The sequence below is a fragment of the Anopheles moucheti genome, chromosome 2 (genome assembly GCF_943734755.1).
Source record: "Anopheles moucheti chromosome 2, idAnoMoucSN_F20_07, whole genome shotgun sequence".
NCBI classification, from domain to species: Eukaryota; Metazoa; Arthropoda; class Insecta; order Diptera; family Culicidae; genus Anopheles; species Anopheles moucheti.
In genome coordinates, this window is record NC_069140.1 from 59,144,384 (window position 1) to 59,161,540 (window position 17,157).

The window sequence follows — 17,157 nt, forward strand, 5'->3', positions numbered from 1 at the left end:
TGAAGGTAGCATCCTTCTGAAGGAGTTTGGTTAGCGGTTTAGCTATGCAAGAAAATGATGGAACAAAACGTCGGAAGTAAGAGAATAATCCCAAGCATCGTCTAAGTTGTTTTGTATTTAAAGGCATCGGGTAGTTTCGTAGAGCACTAATATGCCTGTCGCTTGGTCGGATACCGGAAGCATTTGCCTTGTATCCTAAATAATCTAACTCTTCATGTGCAAACTTGCACTTATCAATGCGAAGTTCAAGGCCAGACTCCTTGATCCTTTGTAGAACAGCTTCTAAAGTTTTTAAATGAGACGGGAGGTCAACGGAAGCGATGATAATATCATCCAAATAGACGACTATTTTCTCTTCAGCAATAAATTCACGAAGGATCGAATTAATAAAGCGTTGAAATTCAGACGGAGCATTCTTAAGTCCAAAAGGCATTTTCGTATATTCATATTGGCCATCGGGAGTAACAAAAGAGGTGTAGGGAATGGAAGATTCATCCATTTGCACTTGATGAAATCCACTTCTCAAATCTAACAGACTGAAAAACTTCTTATTACAAAGGTGTTCCAAACAGGTTTCGATCAATGGAAGGGGGTAGTTGTCTCTTACCGTAATCTTATTGATTGGTCGATAGTCCACGCACATACGTATCTCTCCACTCTTCTTCCGAACGAGCACCAGGGCGGAGGCATAGGGAGAATTACTTGGTCTTATGATCTGCTCATCTAACAATTTGGAAACTATTTCCCTAACTTGGTTTCGTTCCGCATAGGAGAGTCTACGAGGTTTAGTGAAAATGGGAGTCTGGTGAGTGAGGTTAATCTTCATTTTATAATCTATCAGCTTAGTGCGCTGAATAGAATCGTTCAGGTAATTTTCTTTTACAATTGATAAGACAAGAGCAGCGTCCTTTGAACGTAATGAGGGACCAATGTCAAGTTCGAGCTCTGTTTCATAAACATCCATATTAGAAAGTTCAGTGGCTGCTACGCTTAACGCATCCTGGTTTGGTAATATAATTTCATTTCGAGGTGACTTCATGAAAGGGGTGGAATTCTTAAGGTACGTAAGGTAAATATTAAACGACGGAAGTAAATCCCTACCTATAATAATTGGCCAGGCCATTGATTTTTCGGGTAAAATAATAAAGGAATGATTGAGAATCACTTCTCTGAATTTAATGCGACATATAACCTGACCACGGGTATAAAGATGAGAATTCCCAAGGCCACGATATCTGGAAGGTGTCAATGCAGCTAGAAGTCCTACTGGCACTATTGACTCATTAATAAAACTTACTGAGCTACCTGTATCAAATAAAGATTGGATTCCCTGAACTATCACAACCGGCTTTCCTAATTTTAGAAAAGAAATACTCACTTCTTGCAATTCGTCCAATGCCAAGACTTCAGGATCATTTACCGAAATATGGTTGGTCGCTTCCGGATAGGCAGCAGCATTTGCAGCAGTCTTAGGACAATTTTTGTGGGTGTGTCCCATCTGGAAACACTTGAAGCAAGCCCCTGGTGGTCGGTTGGGACGAGTGCAATTATTTTTGTGATGTCCAAACTCCGAACAGTTATAACATCGGTTAATGTTGGATGTTATACCTCGGCTGTTCAGAACAGGAGCTTTTTCCGGAACAGAAGGTGAGGTTGGTTTAAAGATTATTCGAGACCGGAGCGCTTCGAACTTCTTCAACATCGGCTTTAAATCTTCTACATTTGTTGCTATGAACCGCATTCCGGCAGTGAGAGATGGGTTACCCAGACCGTCGAGAATGATGTCGACCAATTCGGGTTCCGGAACAGGAGCACGACTGGCGATACGTTGCATATCCAGCACGTAACGCAAAGCAGTTTCCTTTGTAGAGAGACGACGGGATCGTAACTGTCGAAGTACGGTTTCAACAGAAGGCGGTACGCTTAAAGTGGAGATAAGTTCCTCCTTTAACTGTTCCACAGTAGAGGCACGAGAGGATTGGGCAACAATAGCCGCAGATCCTTTTAGCAGCCGGCGAGTGTGGACGAATTTATCCGCCTCCTTGACTCGATGCAGCGAAAAAGTGTATTCCAAGTCGTCCAGCCATTGTAGGATGCATCTCTCATCATCGCCAGTAAAGGGCTCGATGGTCTTATCCAGCTTCAAGTCAGCAACCGGTGGTGAATCACAGCCTGTCTGGAGTTCCAGTGCCTGGATCTTGCGACGCAATTCCAGTAATTCGACGCGTTGCTGAAGTTGCCGAATTTCGTCATCGGGAGCAATAGAGGGATCACTTTTGGCCATGGGATCATTTCCATTATGTGTTGCGGCAGCAAGAATGGAAGAAAGGCACGTTGCAGACGCGCCGGTCTGAGCGTCCAAAATGGCGTCATCGCACTTTGTGAGTGTAACAATGGAAGCGTCCAAAATGGCGGACGAGCGCGTGGTATCAGCGTCGGCAACAGGTTTTTCGACGGATGCTTCCGCGTCCCCCAACGAAGAGGTATTAATGCCCATGACGTCGGAAAATAGCTTCCGAATTTGGGTGATAGTGACGGAAGGGGGAACCACAATCCCCGCGTTCGACAGGACGCACAACATTTCGTCACGAGTAGGCATGATGATAATGATGATGAAGCCAAGGCGGCACGGTGCGGAGGCACGAGGGGTATCCCACTTCTGAGATGTAATGCACTGATTTTCCGGAACACTCTCGTAAATCAATAATTTCACTAGCAGAAATTACAATGGTTGCGCCAAACGGAAAAGATTAAACGGAAGAACGGAAGAACGGAAGAACGGAAAACGGAAGAACGGAAGACGGAAGATGTTCTCTCAACGACGATCGAATAAAGAATGTATTTCTGCATGACAGTTGCGCAGCAAGCTGTCATGCCCAATTAACGGATTTACATTTTGACGTTTAGCGATCAGAACAATGATATACGACCGGTCATGATCCTACAGGACATTACAGATGATTATTTCAGTAAGTGCACACTGGTCAATGGCAACGACCAAAAACGATCCTTGTTCAAATTCAAAGCATGGCACAGCAAACTTTTTTCCCCGAATTTATTTGCACCAGACGCTACCGTACACTAACACCGCAATATAACACCATGCAACGACAAATCTGTGATGTCATCACTTGTGATTTGGAACCGGCTCCGGAGCCGTGGGTGCGTTCCGGAGCGCACATCACTAGTGCACACCTTATATTTCGTGACTCTAGGGTCCTAGGGAGGGAGAGGGATCCTAGAGTCCTAGGGAGAGAATCCAAACATACTGAAAATACATACAGTCACTAGTTTATTTTTTCCCATCGAAGTTGACCACAGCTTCCTCCCTCAGTTGATTTACAAGATCAAAATTAATGTTCGAATTGGTATTGTTAGACCTTTATCGGATTTTTTTTTGAAAGTTACTCTTCTTGAAGATTTGAATTATCCCACTCTCTAGTAACATCATTCTATCTAGAATATCATTTATTAATTCAGAATCAGTGTGCATATGCTTAGTTGAAATCAAACAGTAATTTATCATTACTGGAAAACCTCAGGTTGGTTATATCAGTAACGTGTTAGATAATTAAGGTTAAAGTTATAACCCTATATAAACCTAATATTTCGTGTATTATTAAACATTGCACTTTTAATGTTCATGTTAATATACTTTTTAAAAAATGGTAACGTTACGATAGATTGAAATGGGCAATGTGTATGATAATGCATTATAATCAAGATTCATTCAAGAACCCGGACAAGAGTTCTCAGCGCATAAAACAAAGCCCTTTACAAGTTTGTATTTATTGTTTTACATTGTATTACATTCATTTACCAGAACGAAGAATGAAAGAATAAATCAATATGGCGAATAATTTGTAACACGGTTGTACAGTAGTATAGTCAAATAGGAGAAATATGTGGGAAGATACCAGAGAACAATTGATACCTTAGCTCGGTAATGAAATAGAAAGTGTTTACCTTCCTACCACATATGCTTGACTGCAAAGTTCAACTTCAACAGCATAGAGTAATACTAACACAAGGTTCCCACGCTTTTGGCGCCGATAAATCAGGCCGGAAATTTGCCTTGCATGTTAAGGAAGTGATTCATTAGTCGCTAGTAATGGTACTTGCATTGCTGCAGTATATGTTTTTCTACCCAGACATTGTACCAGCTTGCTATGAACAACAGCAAATCGGTGGAATGGGGCAGTGCCCCATGGAGTGCTACAAAAAGCATAAAGCACGAAAATGCAGGAGAACCTCGTGCATCATGCTAGTACCTGGACCTGGCTACACATTGGACGTTTTTCCAACAGTACCTGTGCTTGTTTCAGGACCGTCGGTGAAGTAATCGTATGGTGAATTTTCAATTATGGGTGTACTTTGCTTCCTGAATAACTGAGCAAGATAGTATTTTATAATCACATCTTGGAGCGGCAGTAGACATCAATGGGACAGAAATCCGAGTATTCAAATGAAATCGGAATCATTCAGTCACCGTACGTGTCAGCGGAACAATGAACAAGCCCTTTTGGACAGTTGCCTTACAGTAGTAAGGTGTGATTCGTATTAAACACGTTGCATGTTCTACGCTAGCAATACGTTAACATTTTCCTGTTCTCATTCATCATGAACGATGATGAGTGGGAATATTTAGTTTACTAAGGTATATAACTAATGGTGTTATGCCATTTGACTGGAAAATAAATAAATAATTCTACCACAGGGTAGCAATCGATCGAACATTTGTGTATGGGTGCATTTCGACACCTAAGTACATGCTAATTAACGGAAATCATTAGTTCCTGCTAATGCATGTTTACCCTGAACGTTGACAGCCTCATGCTCGATGGTTGTTAGCGTGGCAAAATGATCAGCGTATATTAATAACATAAGTTATGTAAGTTCTCTTCTGACATACAACTTACGTTGGTAGCATGATCATGAACAACGAAATAAATCAACTTAACAGAAATTCTGCATTATATGTTCGTTCGGATTTCTGCCACTCAACGCAAAATAGGTTCGATTGGAATGATCAACATGAATGTAATTTTGTTTTGCAGAATTAGCCTTCCTGTTTGCACGATCGCGTATTTTTAGTGACGATTGCTCTTGACCAGAATACCAGAACAATGTCATAAACATGGTTGTCTGGTTTGCGCGGTTCTGCTTCTTCCATTATGCCCAGCTTTGCCCAGCAAAACCGGCACAACAAGCCAGTGTTTCTTTCTGTATCGCGTATCGCGAATAAATGATCATCCTAGGACAGCAACGACTAAAAATAACAAAATATAACATTGCACCGTACGAGTGCGTAACCTTCTTTGCATAAGGTAACTGCACGAACTGCCGGAAATGTTGTCGAAATTGCCGGCAATGTCATTTGCGAACCGTATCGCTAGTTAAAATAATTGGCGCGTACAAGCCAACCTGTAGTGAAACGTAATGGTTGTGCTAATTTGGAGTTTCTATTCTACTTGCGTGATGTATTATGTTTGTTTTGTTTTTCTTTTTTACTATGCGAACACTCTTAAATAACTATAAAATATTTACCTGTTTATTTCCGGGTGCGTGAGTTTTGATAATTTAAGGTTTCTCTTCAGCTCTATCCACGTTTCGATCCTGTGAGACGCGTACTTGATAGTCGATATTCTTCACTGAATTGATGCTCAAGTGCGGCGTTTCCCTACGGCACTACCCGATATCGGGGAAATGTACAAAAAAACACTAATGGTAAACGCACGTTAATGCTACAACGACTAGGATTGCGGGGGACAGTAGCTAACCGCGAAGGAAAACACTGTAATATACACATACGCACATTATCCCCGTGACTTGAAGTGCAACACACGTCTGCCAGCTACCAACGGCTCAATAATATCGACTGAATGTGTGTGAGAGAATGGGGGAAAAGCTGAGAGAATGGTGGAAAACTTCAAAAAACTCTCAGCGTTTGACGATTGTACCGTGGCTCATCTCACTGCGGACCGTGAGTGAGTTTGCTCCACCAACAACCGCTGAGACCAGCCGGTTGTTTCACCTTTGCTGCCGTGGCACGGTGGGCACGCATAAAAGAGGGTAAATGAATTTTCGTTCTACAAAAATCCACTCACCACTCTACTACTGCTTTACACGATGTTTGGCACAGATTACATTGCAAGCGCTATGTGGAAGCTTCATTGAATCCTCATTCGTTTTCATAAGCACCATGTGTTACTCGTTTTAAAGCACTGCACTTGTTCACTTGACGCAGAGTTTCTTACACTATCACCATGTCACTTTCGAGACCCAATTGCGGTCGAATAGTTGTTGAAAAGTTGAATTAAACCAGACACCGAGCGATGAGCAACTACAAGATGAATATGGTGTAAGGTTTGTTCACTATTGTCCGCTTGCTTTGCGGACTATCAGGCACAAAAAAGGTTAATCGTACGGGTCGAACGCAAACGCAAACGCCAGATTCCAGGACAGTGTACGGTGCAGACTGCGGATTTCGAGTGTCTCATTCCCGGAAGCACGAGGCGTTGAAATGCTGACAGTGTTCGGGCATCCTTAACCACCCACGACTAGCTGGTAGTATTCAGGCATCGCCACATTACGGCAACCGAACGGACGGAACCAAGAGCGAGAGAGAGCCAGAGAGACCGGGGAGATTCGCTTATGTCGCAACATACTTTAGGCCAGACTGCTGAATCGAGGGTATGGTAACGAAATTTAATGGTTTTCGTCGTACCAACGATACAAGCATAGAGAACCATACCGGCGAGCGTGGTCGAAGGAGCGAAGAATGTTGAATTATTCAGCATTAGAAAAGGGCAGTGGGCAGGCGTACAATGCAAGGTAGAATGGAAATAGTAGGAAGGTGATGAAATGTAAACGGAAAATTTTGAACAAAATTGGCATACAAAGTGTTATTAGTTATCCAAATAATAGCAAGGAAATTATTTTTTTTAACAAAAGCGTGAGTTACTCTTTTGATGATTTCAGTATCTTAGTGAAGAATTATTTGTTTTGTTTTAGTTTATCAAACACGCACTGAAAGCGTGCGTTGTATGGAGGTTTTTTTTTCGGAATCGAGCGTACCAGTGAGTTAAGTATGTTTGTTGGCGTGGCAACATACTTGATGCTGAACTGAATCACATACCACCGTATCATAGTTTGATCATAACAATTTAACCATAGATAGAAACACACACTATAAGACAAAACAGCTGACTGACGATATGGATGGATGATGGATACTTCGTATACACCGAAGAACACGCTACCACCGAACAGCATCACTACCGAATGGAGAACGCGTGCGCATATGAATATGTTTTCTTCTCACAGCAAACTAACTCATTACACATTGTAACAAATACAGCGTTTCTTAATCTTGAAATTACAAACGAATATCTACAGACTTAATTCATAAATACTTACAAAAAAATTAAAGCTGTTACTGATAGAAGAAACATTTATTCGATTCTGATACCAAAAAACGACAATGAACTTTGTCTTATGTAGCTCAACACTTGACTTGGTAATCGGTCTTGCTAGCTGTTGAAATATTTTATTACTGAATTATGACTTTCACATGGCATCGTAAACTATAACCAAAATTGTCTGGAATACTAATGGAATACTAATGCAATTAACCGTTAGAGGCAATTATAATCAAATGCACAGAAAGGACTGCCGACCACCAATGATGCCACCACCAAGAAAGTATTGATATCAGCTTTTTTATTTCTTCAAGGCCGTATTACTTAAAACGGCTCTCTCTCTTCTTTGTATTAACCTGCTAGGTCATGCCTGCCATTTTGCTTTTTTTGGCTTGCTAGACTTAGTTAACCACGTAGCCGGATATTCAGTCCTTGCTACGGGGAATTGATCCGGTCCGTTCGTGTGAAGACTATCATGCCATCGGGCCGCCTTTCTACAGCTACAGGATAATAATAGTCAAGGAGCCAGAATCGGCAGACCATTATCCCCCAAGATGCAGTGCCATAAGAGGAAATAGTAATTGTAATTAACAATCTACAAACAATCCGGTGGTTTCCTACCGACCTTCGCATTGAAGTCCACCTGGATATTTTTGAGATCAATCCTGGGAACCAAATGCAAGGTTTTTCCGGCCTTTTCTAGGACAGCCATTTAAATGAAGCTTCGTTACGATGTGATATATGTACATCTGTATCAAATGTTGTAACAATAGGAAGAAATTATTTTTTATAGTTTACCGAAACTGTACTCGACCACTTTATTTCAAAATAGCTACCATGTAATCTATTCACCCGAGCAAGTTATTACGGCGTTCGTCCACTTTCTTCGTGTTGTCGATATTCCGTGTATGTTATGAATCCGTCATGGTCTTTGTCCATCATTTCCATTATCGGATCAACCAAGGATTGTAATGTGGCGTCGTCATATGGATGACCATCGTTGTGAAGATCGTCAGGGCCTTCCGAAGGCTTTTCACCGTCTTGATGATGTTCATCTTTATTGTCTGCAAATGACAAATGAGTAATTTAAGAAACTCAAGCCCACTGCTTCATGCCCTTGTCCAATACGTGTACCATAGACCCTATGTATTGTTTTTTTTTTTCACTATAATTTCCCGTTGATAGTGATGCGTATGTTTTATTAGTATAATAAAAAAACAATAAAAGAAGTTATACAACAAAATCAAGGATATTTATGTGACTGCCTTGTAGTACGTTACACCAGTATGTTACAAATCATTCATGCAGAATTAACGTCGACTTGAAGAAAGCACGTATTCCGGCCAATCAACAACACCGTCATTGTTGCGATCCATGTTTTTCATGACAGCATCTACAATACCCGATAGCGGTTCGTCGGTATATGCTATTGGTTCGTGCTGATGGTCACCTACGCCGGTATCTTTCTCTGAACGAGGAAACAATTTTGTTAAAATTTGGAAGACTTTCACCACAGACGATGTTATTACTGATCCACATAACGGCCACATAGGCATAAGCATGCAATGCACATAGTTTTTTTTCCACAACCACTCACAACCATGAGAAAATTGTAGTTGTATCGGTTTGGTGTTTGTAATGTGGCTAAAGCTACCGTTTTTACGATCGCCCTTCGGGGAAATCATCCCGCCGATTTTCTTCTACGCCGGACACTCGATACTCTGTATAATCTACGAAACCATCATTATTCAAATCCATCATCCGCATTACCGAATCAACGATATCTTCCAACTGTTCATCTGTATACTCTGGTCTGTGGATTTGCTCTTCATCATGTCCTGCTTTATCCTCAGCTGTAAAAGCGGATATCGGCGAACGGCGGTTAAAATTATAGAGTCTATTAACACACAAACGTAACGCTACACAATGATCAAGATGAGAAATTTCGGACACCCCGATGAATGATTACCAGTGATCAATAGTACAATGCTATCCGTTTTTTATGTAGTTGCTTATAACAAAATGTAATTCTTTTCAATTCATGACGGTTTTTGTTCACTTGCAACAAAGAAACTTAAACGAAACAAACACATACATTCAAAACACACGTTCAAGCGCACAATCACTTACATTCATTAAAACAAATAAAAGTCATTATTATTGTGCGTGTGGTCTGTTATTGTTTCGCATGGCTGCCATAAAACATGTTTCCCTGACATTATGTTTCATACAATATCCATTCAAAAACTGAACTCAAATTGTTTCAAACGATCCTTTTCTCCTACACGAATGCAACGTGAAATAAATTAGCTAACTTTGTGGCTATAACTTTAGTTATGCTATGGTATGTTATAAAAATAGGACCAATATTTCGCGAAATTATTGCAATAGGTATTTAAATGGAACGAAAAAACGACGGAAACGGAAACTAATACTGAATTGCGCTATTTGATAAACCAATGTTTTGCGTATCAATATACTGATCAGGAATGTGTCAATTCAATTTAACTCTTTAGATTTAGTAGTAGAAATGCTTTCCGGTTTCATCCAAAAGTCACTCAGTACCTTTAGGCGTGAGGACTTAGGCTTTACAAGCTCAGTTATTATTTTATCAGTCTATCTCAGATACAACGAAACCAGTTCTGAAAACTGCGAAGAAAATATACACATACTAAGGGTGTGGCTGTTGTTGCTGCTGTTCTTGTTGCTGCTGCTGGGCTGCTTTGTGCTGAGCGCGCACAAATTCCGGATAGTCGATGAAACCATCTTGATTATGATCGTCTGAGTTAAGAATTGGATCTATCAACGCAGATAGTTCGTCGTTAGAGAATATTTTCTCCTCATGCTGCGGGTGGCCACTGTTTTCTTGTGCCTTGCCTTGTTCTGCATCATATACCACGAAACGCCGTGGTGCGATGGCGAAGAATGATAGGAAAATAGACGGTGTCGATTTAAAATACAACCAATAGCACAAACGTGCAAATAAAACGTGCGGTAGTTACAATTTTCGAACTGCTTTGTGCTTTGTGTTTCCTTTTGTGCGTTTTTGTTTATGTTGCGTTATTATACGAGTGTTGTTTTTTTGTTTTTCTTTAGAAAAGGTCCAGTGTCATTTCAATAGGATAGCGCATACTACTTGTTTATTCTCATATCACATACACGATACCTTTAACTTTGCCGAAAATAATGCATCACAACTATTAGGGGATCAGCCAACACCACAAACAAAGAGATCTAACACTACACGCAACTAATAGCACATATTTTACATTTCATCCATAACTTAATGAAAACAAGAAATGCCCATGGCCGATAATCATTTTTTGGTCCCATCCAATGAAATGTCACTGTACACGTTTGCATGCTTTTTATAATAGCAATGGAAGGTGAAATGTACGAAGCAGCCCAATTGCGAACAAACACACACACACGCGATGTGAAGGAGCACATACAATTTATGTAGCTAGTGCGACTTACCGTGCCAATGAATGAGCGATTTGATAAGCTCACAGCCATCCAGCTTGTTGTTGTTGTCAGAATCGTGCATTTTAAAGTAATGGAACTGCAGTTCTTGTTCACTCATTTTGCTTGTATCGATCGGTACTTCCATATGTTCAGCAATGTGTCTAAAATATTAAGCAAAAGTGATATTACCTTTTGCATGATACTATGCAATGTATGATTCAAAATCGTACTGTTTCTCTTGTTGTAAATTTCCAGTATGAAGCACTTGCTGCTGGCCATGATCGCCCTGGGGCGGTTGTTGTTGTTGCTGATGTTGCTGTGGCTGATGTTGCTGTGGCTGAAATTGTTGTTGCTGATACTGAGGTTGTTGTTGCTGCTGCTGTTGCTGATGTTGCTGCTGCGAAGGTTGTTGATGATATTGGGGCTGCTGTTGTTGAGGAACTTGTTGATACTGTGGAGAGGGCGGCTGATATTGTTGCTGTTGCTGGAATATAATATGAATCGTTTGAGTCTGGAATCTAGAACCCTGACATCTAGTCATGGGTATATAAACCCGACAGCATGTTGATTTAACTTACATAATGGTTAGGATTAACTCCAGGTGCTACACGTTGACAAATAGCCAACGATGCAAGCTGCATCAATATGCCCAAGGTTATCAGCACACTCTGCTTCATCGTAAGTTTTCCTTGAACACGTCGCGGCGTTGCTGCAGCCCTTCCGATCGGTCCGGCACTTCAACAAACTTTCACTTTTATCCACCAGACAGGCAGGGATATGCAATGGAAACAATGGAACTAATCTATGCACACAATGGTTCCGAAGGTGTTACGTGGTTAATACTGGCAATGGGATCTATCAGGCTCTATGCGTGGAAGGTTAAAGGTTCGTCGCTAAAACCTCACGCATATACATTTCACCCAACTGGAATGGGAGAACCACGTATTAACCGAATTTTGACAAACAAGCTGATTGTTTACGGCTCTATTTGACAGCCAGCATGACGTTTTTATTCGACGTCTGCCTATATTAGCTGTTGCAAAACTTTACCAGAATGAGATTGCGATGAAAACTACGGACAAAGTTCATTTCCCCCACAAAACTTTGTTTGAATGTTCTTATTCTAATGTTTATAATGTTCTTATTCTACAATAGCTCTTTTTGGTCATCTGATACGCAAATAAATTTGACGGCCGTCGTGCAACATTTAATTTCGTGGTATCGCAATGTGGGATCTGCATGCTTCACGTTGTAGTAGCTTTCTAAGCTTTTTCGGCATTTTTCGAGCTTTTTACTGAATTTAGGAACAGCTGTTCTTAATTGAGTAAATCGCATATCAAAACTTTCATAGTTAAGCTAGAGTTGGCATTATACTATGTAAAACTGCACAGTAAAATAGTAAATACATAATTAGCAAATTGGCTATGAGATCAGTTGCGTACCTTTTTCAGTAAAATGACCAGTACTGAATGAATGCCTAAACTAACGCAAAGTTGAGTATAGCGACATTGCAGCTAGCATTGTTTAAATCTGTTTTCGACTTACGTGGATAAAAAAACGGGGATATACAATCTATTTACACAGCTTGTACTTCGTCTCGAACAGAAGTTCTGAAAATCTGTTCTTACCTCATAAATTAGAACACATTTGAATGTGGCAATTTCAGTCTTCATTATCCAGGCGAAATGAAAAATACGATCGTACTAGTACTTGCTCTGATTTGTGCAATCGTCGCCGTGGTGACGGCAGAAGATGTGCAAAGCTCGTGCCAATTATTTGACGCCACCGTCGTATCATCGATCGCTTGCAAAATGTTTTGCGTGATTAGAGGCAAAACTGGAGGGTATTGTAACAACGAAGCTTTATGTACGTGCCGCGCTGAAGATAACCATTTCTTGCTGAAACCGCTATTAAATAAAAACAATTAATGAAAACTACCTCACATGGCTTATGGAGTTATATTGTCCATTCAAATATCACGTTCTGGCGATGGTGACCGAAATCTCGTGCAGCTTATCGATCAGCGCATAATTGTCTTTCAAACTGATAATGTTTTCTGGTATGTTGGTTCCGACCATGAGGCAGTATCAGACTATCACAACAGAAGCACCACACAGACGACACAGCAAATTGAATAGCTTATCACGCTGGTCAGCATTTTCTGGCTTGTTTGCTGCTTTTATTGATGTGAAAGCATGATTCAGTCGCTGTAATCCGGGGCAGCTCGTAGCAATTAAATTGTAATACAAATGAAAATCTGCAACGACAGTTTCGTCTGATAATCAGACCGACTGTTCGTTGTCAAGGGAACGTTTCGAACATTGTTGCACCGTGGTGCTAAAAGCGATACAGAAGATGTCAAAAGATGCAGGCAATCCAGTGCAAGCAGAAATGCCGCGAGTGTCTCGACTGGTTGAGAATCAAAATGATGGTAAATATAGTGAATCAAGCAAAACCGTATATCGAAGCTTGTAATGTAATGTCCTATTTTGTATCTGTCGTATTTATCATTTCTACAAACAGAGCGTTTCATCAACTATGACTATCGAGAGACCCCGCCTAGAGAAGTGTTGTCATGGTTGCAGCGGCGGACAAGAGTATTGTGTAGCTATTCGATAGTAAAAAAATGTCTTCCGGTGCTGTCTTGGTTACCGAAGTATCAGTGCTCGTTTGCTTCGTACGATATAATAGCAGGAGTCACAGTTGCTCTAACTGCGATTCCACAAAGCATCGCATACGGCATACTTTCCAACCTAGGACCACAATATGGATTATACTCGAACATATTAGGTTGCCTTGTATATGCGGTGCTTGGCAGTGTAAAAGATGTCACGATAGCTCCAACATCGCTTACTGCTATTATGGTGCAGGATGTAGTGAAGGAACTGGAATATGGTACGGCCTTGCTAACGTTCTTATCCGCTATGGTAACTATCTCGTTCGGGGTCTTAAATCTTGGAGTACTCGTAAGATTCATTTCGATACCTGTTGTGATGGGCTTTACTTCCGCTGCCTGTTTGACGATTGGAAGCGCTCAGGCACGCTCCTTGTTGGGTATTAAAACGCAAGGAAAGCGAAGCGATTTCGTTACATCCTGGACAAATGTGTTCACCCATCTGGACGAGGTACGAATGGCCGATTGTATTCTCGGGTGCTGCTCGATCTTGATTCTTTGTTCTTTGCGGGTGAGTGAAGTGAACGCGATGCCCGCGTCGTAATAAGTTATACACACGGTTATACTCTTTCTTATTTCTTGCAGCTAACAAAAGACTTGGGCGAAGGCAGATGGCGAACTTTTTTTAAATATTTGAGTTTGTTACGAAATGCGCTGATCGTGGTTCTGGGAGCCACACTGGCATATTGCCTTACTACCGATATGGACAATCCTACTTTCAACTTAACAGGAAATGTTCCAGCAGGATTACCCGCTTTCCAAGTGCCTCCGTTCTCTTACACGAATGAAAATGGAACCTTTTACAGTTTCGCAGATATGTTGGGCGTAATGCGCACGTCGATCATTACGATCCCACTGGTTACCACCCTAGAAATAGTGTCGGTTGGTAAAGCGTTTTCCAAGGGCAAAATTATAGATGCCACACAGGAAATGATTGCGCTTGGTGTATCGAATCTGATGGTCTCATTTTGTTCTCCATTACCCGTGGCGGGCTCGTTCACCCGTTCGGCACTGAACAATAGCAGCGGCGTTCGAACAACGATGAGCTGTGCGGTAACGGCAGTGATGCTGACGCTATCATTGGCACTGCTCACCAATGCAATATATTACATTCCCAAGACAACGCTTGCATCGGTAGTAATTTCCGCTATGCTGTTTATGGTGGATTATGAAGAGATCGGTAACATATGGCGTACGAAGAAACTAGACCTGATTCCGTTTTTGGTTACCGCTTTGGCATGCTTGTTCTACGAGCTAGACTATGGCATTCTTGTTGGTATCGGTATAAACTGTTGCATATTGCTTTATCTGATGTCAACTCCCGGACTGTCGAGCGAAGAGATGCAACTCGTTGAACTTCGGATACTGCTAGTCAAGATTGATCAATCGCTTGCCTTTTCTTCGGCAGAACGTTTACGCGACTGGATAATGAAGCGTATTGGACAGCGTAATAACATCGATTTGGTGGTGATTGATGGGCATAATGTTCACTTTGCCGACACAACTGTAGCTAAAAACTTTGTCAATATAGAGGAAGATTTGAAGACGCGAAACATTCAGTTGTTGTTGTGGCGTTTCCAGTCCAATGTAGCACTCACACTCCTGCGCATGCGAAAGGAACTGTTCATCACAATGCTGCGTGCTGATGTGCAGCTACAGGATGCTGTTGCACGATGGAAACATCTGCACCCACTTCCGTTGGATTCTATTAATTGATGTGTCTAATTCTGCTAATGAAGTGAACAAAATTCGCATGTAATTAACGTGTTTCAAATTTTCTATCCAAAGAAGACTGTCTGCACTGATGAGGCCACCGTAAAATAAGGACAAATTAAGTACAATATACTAAACTGTGGGGTTTATTCGAATAATGGTACTTATTTCTTTTCTTGTCCAGTGTAAAATTAATGTTACTATTTATCTAGAATTAGGAAACTACTACATAGCTGCCATTTGGTCATCCGAGTGACATTCTAATGGAACTAATGTATGACTTTACCACGGTGCTACTCTCGCTGAGACAATTGCATACCTAGATGTGCGAGGTTGTCTTGTTGTATTTGTGGCGATATTTGTGGGTGCTGAAGTGGTACATTATTTTGCTGTAAGCTTGGTTGCTGTTGCTGAAGGTGGTGTAATTGTGCTTGGTGCTGCAAAGAGGTTAAATTAAGGTTGTGTGCATTATGACTCGGTTGATGTCGCCGGTAGTCTTGTAGACGGGAGAATACACGGGGACAAAATTCACATTTGATTGGTTTTGGTTCTTCGGCGGGAGTGGTTCGCGGTGCGACGACAACAGGTGGAGGTGGAGGTGGTGGTTTCCGAAGCTGCTGATGTTTTGCCATATGTCGTTTCCATTGTATGTGTTGTGAAAAGCAATCGTTACATATTTCACACACGTACGGCTTTTCTCCCGTGTGGGTCCGTATATGGTATCGCAGGTGATGACTGTATTTAAATGACTTAGGACAGTACGGGCACTGCCGATCTCGCACTTCCTCGTGTACGGCTTTCATGTGTCGTGCAAGTGACCGTTTCTCGCGAAACTGAGCCAAGCATTCCATGCACTGGTACGGTCGTTCATCGGCATGATCACCTAAATGGACCATCCAAGCTTCACGATCCGGAAATAGCTTGCTACACACCATACACCGGTGATCCTTACTACCGGTGCTAGTTTCAACTTCGGTTTTAAGCAGTAGTGGTGTAGAAGATGAATCCGTACTGCTATGAAACGCTCCCATGAGTTCTCCGATCCCATTCAAACTAGTTATAGCTTCCGCAATAATACTGCTCTCGGTAAGACAATCATCATTGGTGTAGTCTTCATTAGCTCCAAGACCCGCACAACTTCCACCACCAGGGGGGACAAAATGTACACCGTCTTCCTCCGTCATTTCCACCTTCACAGTGATTTGCTCCAACAGACCACGCTTGGTGCGGATGATTTCGTCACAATGTTTACTTCGTTGTTGAAACTGGTGAATTTCATCTAATATCGATAGGCACGCGAAACATAACCCAGCCGGATAGTCGTCCCGAACGCTGATATGTATACCGGCACAATTTCTTATCTTTTCCGTCATTTCCCGTATGAGCCCCCCATTCTGTGGGAAGAGAGGGTGAACATTGGTTTCGGAGAAACATAATCGACAGTACGTCTCGGGGTTATCGTTGGGGCTGTGAAATTCGAAAGAAAGAGAAGATCACAAATCGATAAACAAATGTAAACATCTGCTCCACTTTACGAGCATCATCTTATTTGATGAGGTTGTAGTGTGGATGAGTGGTCAAAACAGCACCATTCCCGATTTTTCCTTACACATCTTCCCGAAGCTCGGATTCGGAACTGCTTTTGGCTTGTGTCGTCGGGTCCATATTGCACTTGCCAAAGCCTGCGTTTGTTGGTCAGGATTAGAAACTAATGCCTCTAACCAGCCAAAACCCACAGGCCGAAAAATAAATGTCCTGTTACACCTGCACTAGTTACAATGCCTTGCTGCGATACTATCTATTTACAAAATGCATTTGAAGTATGGACAATTTGTTTACATGTCATCTACAGAAAGTCAAGCGAAATATAGTTCAGATGAGTGA

General features: G+C 41.5%; 3 protein-coding genes across 7 annotated transcripts; 1 reads left to right on the forward strand and 2 right to left on the reverse strand.

Annotated features, from left to right (window-relative positions):
• Positions 1-8,223: 8,223 nt before the first annotated feature.
• On the reverse strand, positions 8,224-11,805 carry LOC128309829 (putative cyclin-dependent serine/threonine-protein kinase DDB_G0272797/DDB_G0274007). Of its 4 annotated transcripts, none has more exons than XM_053046309.1 (4): positions 11,465-11,805; positions 11,117-11,370; positions 10,899-11,047; positions 8,224-8,485 (listed from the first exon to the last, which is right to left on the reverse strand). In XM_053046309.1, exons 1-4 carry the CDS (start codon positions 11,561-11,563, stop codon positions 8,286-8,288), a joined length of 702 nt encoding a protein of 233 aa, XP_052902269.1. In that variant the 5' UTR covers positions 11,564-11,805; the 3' UTR covers positions 8,224-8,285. The 4 variants fall into 4 exon arrangements, with proteins under 4 accessions (XP_052902269.1, XP_052902271.1, XP_052902270.1 ...); XM_053046311.1 differs by lacking the exon at positions 8,224-8,485 and adding an exon at positions 8,511-8,889; XM_053046310.1 differs by lacking the exon at positions 8,224-8,485 and adding an exon at positions 8,920-9,274.
• A 1,436-nt stretch (positions 11,806-13,241) lies between these two features.
• On the forward strand, positions 13,242-15,430 carry LOC128310524 (sodium-independent sulfate anion transporter-like). The gene is made up of 3 exons (XM_053047182.1): positions 13,242-13,317; positions 13,410-14,071; positions 14,146-15,430. Exons 1-3 carry the CDS (start codon positions 13,242-13,244, stop codon positions 15,274-15,276), a joined length of 1,869 nt encoding a protein of 622 aa, XP_052903142.1. The 3' UTR covers positions 15,277-15,430.
• On the reverse strand, positions 15,403-16,968 carry LOC128310527 (zinc finger protein 774-like). 2 transcript variants are annotated; one of them, XM_053047185.1, is made up of 2 exons: positions 16,883-16,968; positions 15,403-16,740 (listed from the first exon to the last, which is right to left on the reverse strand). In XM_053047185.1, the coding sequence occupies exons 1-2, from the start codon at positions 16,936-16,938 to the stop codon at positions 15,567-15,569; spliced, it is 1,230 nt and encodes a 409-aa protein (XP_052903145.1). In that variant the 5' UTR covers positions 16,939-16,968; the 3' UTR covers positions 15,403-15,566. The 2 variants fall into 2 exon arrangements, with proteins under 2 accessions (XP_052903145.1, XP_052903146.1); XM_053047186.1 differs by lacking the exon at positions 16,883-16,968 and adding an exon at positions 16,809-16,841.
• Between the last annotated feature and the right edge of the window lie 189 nt (positions 16,969-17,157).

Bases quoted from the DNA above. Each gene is read 5' to 3' on its own strand.
- LOC128309829 (XM_053046308.1), bottom strand. From the start codon at position 11,563: ATGAAGCAGAGTGTGCTGATAACCTTGGGCATATTGATGCAGCTTGCA. The intron at 11,371-11,464 runs GTAAGTTAAATC...ATTATATTCCAG, and splicing joins GAGTTAATCCTAACCATTAT to CAACAGCAACAATATCAGCC. The intron at 10,305-10,898 runs GTAAGTCGCACT...TATATGATGCAG, and splicing joins ATCGCTCATTCATTGGCACG to AACAAGGCAAGGCACAAGAA.
- LOC128310527 (XM_053047185.1), bottom strand. From the start codon at position 16,938: ATGGACCCGACGACACAAGCCAAAAGCAGTTCCGAATCCGAGCTTCGG. The intron at 16,741-16,882 runs GTAAGGAAAAAT...CGAATTTCACAG, and splicing joins TCCGAGCTTCGGGAAGATGT to CCCCAACGATAACCCCGAGA.
- LOC128310524 (XM_053047182.1), top strand. From the start codon at position 13,242: ATGTCAAAAGATGCAGGCAATCCAGTGCAAGCAGAAATGCCGCGAGTG. The intron at 13,318-13,409 runs GTAAATATAGTG...TTCTACAAACAG, and splicing joins GGTTGAGAATCAAAATGATG to AGCGTTTCATCAACTATGAC. The intron at 14,072-14,145 runs GTGAGTGAAGTG...TATTTCTTGCAG, and splicing joins TGATTCTTTGTTCTTTGCGG to CTAACAAAAGACTTGGGCGA.